The following is a 4,276-nucleotide window of genomic DNA, read 5'->3' on the forward strand; positions in this document are numbered from 1 at the left end:
AGAACCCAAGAATAATAAGGAAGCCTTGAAAGATGCAGACTAGATTATAGCCATGCAAGACGAGTTACATCAGTTTTGAAGGAACAATGTTTGGCACCTGGTACCCAGACCCTCAGATCGAACCATTATAGGAACTAGGTGGGTATTTAGAAACAAGCTTGATAAACATTGAATTATCATAATGAACAAGGCTAGGCTAGTGGTTCAAGGCTACAATCTGGAGGAAGGGAATGACTATGATGAAACGTTTGCTCTGGCCGCTCGCATGGAATCTATTAAAATTCTAATCATTTTTGCATCTCATATGGAATTCACCTTATTCCAAATGGATGTCAAAAGTGCATTTTTGAATGGACTTCTTAAGGAAGAAGTCTATGTGAAGCAACCTCCAATTTTTGAATGTCATTAACACTCTGAATATGTTTTTAAACTGGACAAAGCATTGTACGGGCTGAAGTAGGCTCCTCGAGCTTTATATGAAAGGCTATCAAAGTTCCTCCTAGAAATTGGATTTAAAAGAGGGAAAATTGACAATGCCCTGTTTCTAATAAAATAGGGAAGGAACCTGCTCATTGTTCAGATCTATGTTGATGATATCATTTTTGGGGCAACAGCTGATTCTCTGTGTGAGGAATTTGCAAAACTCATGGGAAGTGACAATGAGTATGATGGGGGAACTGAACTTCTTCTTGGGTCTTCAAGTAAAATAGTCACCAAAAGGTACATTCATTTGTCAGCAAAAATACATCAGGGAGCTCTTGAAGAGGTTTGACATAGAAGCATCAAAAGGTATAGACACTCTCATTGCTACGACAACCCGACTGGACATGGATGAAGCAAGGTCTCCTGTGAATCAAACCATGTATAGAAGCATTATTGGGTTTCTTCACTATCTTACTGCCAGCAGACCTGATATTGTCTTCAGTGTGGGGCTATGTGCAAGGTTTCAATTAAATCCCAAGGAATCTCATTTGAAGGCAGCCAGAAGAATTTTAAGATATCTTAAAGGAACACAGGACCTGGTCCTCTATTATCCCACAGCTGACAGTTTTAACCTCATTGGATATGCTGATACAGACTATCCAGGATATCTTGTAGATAGGAAGAGAACTTCTGGAATGGCTCCTTTCCTAGGTTCATGTCTCATCTCTTGGGGCACAAAGAAGCAAAACTCAGTGGCTCTTTCAACAGCTGAGGCGGAATGTGTAGCCGCAGCATCCTGTTGTGCACAAATTTTGTGGATCAAACAGCAACTAGAGGAATTTGGAGTACTCACTGAGATTGTGCCCCTTCTATGTGATAACACAAATGCACTCTACATGGCCAAGAATTTAGTTCAACACAAAAGGACCAAGCATATTGATGTGAGGCATCACTTTCTGAGGGACAATGTGGAGAAAGGATTGATAGGCATAAAGTTCTGTAGCACAGAAGATCAAATTGCAGACATCTTTACCAAGGCATTAAGTAGGGAACATTTTGAAAGAAACAGAGTGAAGTTGGGGGTTTTAAAGCCCAATTGAGAACCTGATTCCCCATTATTTGGCTATGAAAATCATCTTCAAGAAAAATTGGCTAAAAGTGTTTTCTGGCCCGGTCTAACTCACTTCAATACCGTTGTAGGTAAATATGCATGATGATTATAAAAGTTGTATATGTACTGCATGGATGATAAACGAGGATTAATATTTCAAATAACAAGTGAAGAACCTAGTGCTTGTACCAAAGGTTAGTAGTTCTGTGCATCCTTTAATACACGTCTTAAAAAGGTACAAAACATAACTGCCATGTCATTCAACTTTTCAGATCCTACTATCACGTCTCTTCACTTCAAATCATTCCATCTCCCTCTGAAATGATGCACTTCTCCATGCCCAACTGCCATTTCAGAACCGGTGCCTATTCCTCTCTCTTCATAATTATCCTCTCCTCATAAAAACCTATTTCTGTTCTCCCTAACCATAAGTTCTCCATTAGAACTTTCCAAAGCATTTTGATTCCATTTTTTCAATGGTTGAGACAAACTCTGGCCTCCCTGCCTCAGTCGTACCTGCTATTGGTAAACCCATGGATACTTCTGTCTTAGTTGAGACTTCCTTACCCACTCTTACCCTTCCTGCTAAAAGCACACCTCACTAGATTCTCCGTCTCTCTATATTTCAGAAATGCCTAAAATTGTTGATCCGTTCTCTCTATCTTCTGAGAATCCCACTAGTCAAAGACCAAGTGGAAAACAAGGTCAAAATCCTGAGGTCACAGAGGGTCCTGCCATTATTGCTACCGACTTCGTGGTGCAGTAGTGCCAATTGAGGAAGAGAATGTTGTAACCATCTTTGTGGTGTCTGCTGATGTTGTACTGCATGAGATTATCTCTCAGAAAAATGAGGTACAAAGTGTGGCAGACGAAGGGGCTATTGTAACTGTTGAAGGCACTACACTAGCAGAAGCTACTCGGCCCTCACATGAGGAACCTGATCCCTCTCCGAAGGACCCAGGTCAGGATTCTCATGACCAGGACAGTTCTGCTCCGGCATTCTCTGTTGTGCCTTTGGACATACAGGTACCTGCGATGAGGTCAAGTGATAAGGAGGATCTAGATAGCATGGCTTATGATGCATTCATAGTTAAGAGGAGGGTTGTATCCACTCCTGAGTCCTCTACCAAACAACCTACTACCATATTGCAAGCTAAGAAGGCCTTCGACTCTGCCCTTGAAAAGAGCAGAAAAAGTAGTAAAAAGCAAAAGAGGAAGCTAGTAAAAGATGGTGTGCCCGTAAGTGATAAAGGGATTCCTGTGGTAGAGGTGGAAGAGGAAACCCCAGATGAACCTGGTTCACTAGTTAGATGGTCTCAGAAAAAGAAGCAACCTGCTTCAATAGAAAGGGGTCAACCTCTAGCTCCAAGTTAAAGGAAGTGGTGAGTGAGTTCTCGATGTCTGATGAGGATGTGTTGGTCAAATCCAAGGGAAAAGGGAAATTAAGTTGTAAGAATTCCGACAAACGCAAGTCTGAAATTGTTCAGGAACATGGTTTTGTGAAGAGGATGAGAAGAGAAGTCAGCCTCGGCTCAGAACGCCTGAGGCACCAAAAGGTTCTATTGGGTCGTACTTTTGACCCATCAATATCTGAGATGGCTGGTATGCGACAAATTCTTGAAATGGTCGAATTTTAATGATGGGCGCATCTATTCCAAATAGATGCACCTATGATATATGAGGATGAGGTACAAAGCTTCTTTGCTAGCCTCTTTCCTAGTGAGACAGACCATATCTATGCTGTGGTGAATGAAGTGGACATCGTGTTCAATGTAAAGTTTCTTGGAGAGATTCTTAAAGTTCCTACAGCTGGTGTGTCCAGTGTAAAGGATATGTGTCAGTTTAACTTCAAAAATGTCGTGGTAAAAGACACTGCAAACTAGAAGGGGGACCAGATCCATAAGAAAGTGCTACTCCCTGTGAATTAGTTGTTGTTCGAATTGGTTAACAAAGTTCTATTGCCTCGAGCTGCGAGGAGGTCAGTGACTTCTAAGTATGACCTATTTTTGATGGAGCAAGTGGATAGCTTTACTCCTGTGAGTCTGCCTGGTATTATGATTGAACACATGCAAAAGGTTGCCACCTTCAAAGATGGTAATCATGGCCTTCCCTACGAGGTCTTGCTTACGCGAGTATTTAAATTCTTTGACGTACCACTAGGGCCAGGCAAGGTGGGGACTAAGAAGCAGACTTTCTCACAAACAACTTTAGAATAATACGAGTGCATAGAAAATAATGGGGGGGGGGGGTAGGAAGTACATCAACCATCTCACAACTTATTAATGCTCAGAACAATGCAGTTGAGGAAATTCGTCGGTTGAAGGCCAGGAATGCTATCCTGGAAGGTCAGCATGCCCAAGGGGTTCCGGTGTCAAATAATGAAGTAGCTCATTTGACAAAGGAGAATGTTGATCTTAGGGCACAAGTAGAGAACCTGAAAGCTGAACTGACCAATGAGAAAAAGTCGGCCAATGCCCGAATAGACCTTGTTCTCAAAACACTTGCTGCAGCTTCCAAGCCCTTTACTCCTAGTGCCCCCTAAGTACCCCTTCAGTAACTAGTTTTTGGAAATGCTTTTTTTTCTTGTTTTGTAGATGTTTTGTTTTCTTTTTTTGATGTTGTTGGGATTAAACAATGTTGCTCCCGTCTTAACTGTCCAATGTTGTCTTTGCTTTTTAAGCAAAGGCATATAAAAAAATTCAATATCAAATCTATCCTCTTTTATTATCTCAATGCTTAATT

General features: G+C 41.3%; 1 protein-coding gene across 1 annotated transcript; it reads left to right on the forward strand.

Moving 5' to 3' along the window:
- Positions 1 to 827: 827 nt before the first annotated feature.
- Positions 828 to 1,523, forward strand: LOC138874995 (secreted RxLR effector protein 161-like). Its single transcript, XM_070153798.1, has one exon. It carries the CDS (start codon positions 828 to 830, stop codon positions 1,521 to 1,523), a length of 696 nt encoding a protein of 231 aa, XP_070009899.1.
- The last annotated feature ends 2,753 nt before the right edge of the window (positions 1,524 to 4,276 follow it).

The sequence above is a fragment of the Nicotiana sylvestris genome, chromosome 8, assembly GCF_000393655.2.
Source record: "Nicotiana sylvestris chromosome 8, ASM39365v2, whole genome shotgun sequence".
In the NCBI taxonomy this organism is placed as follows: domain Eukaryota; kingdom Viridiplantae; phylum Streptophyta; class Magnoliopsida; order Solanales; family Solanaceae; genus Nicotiana; species Nicotiana sylvestris.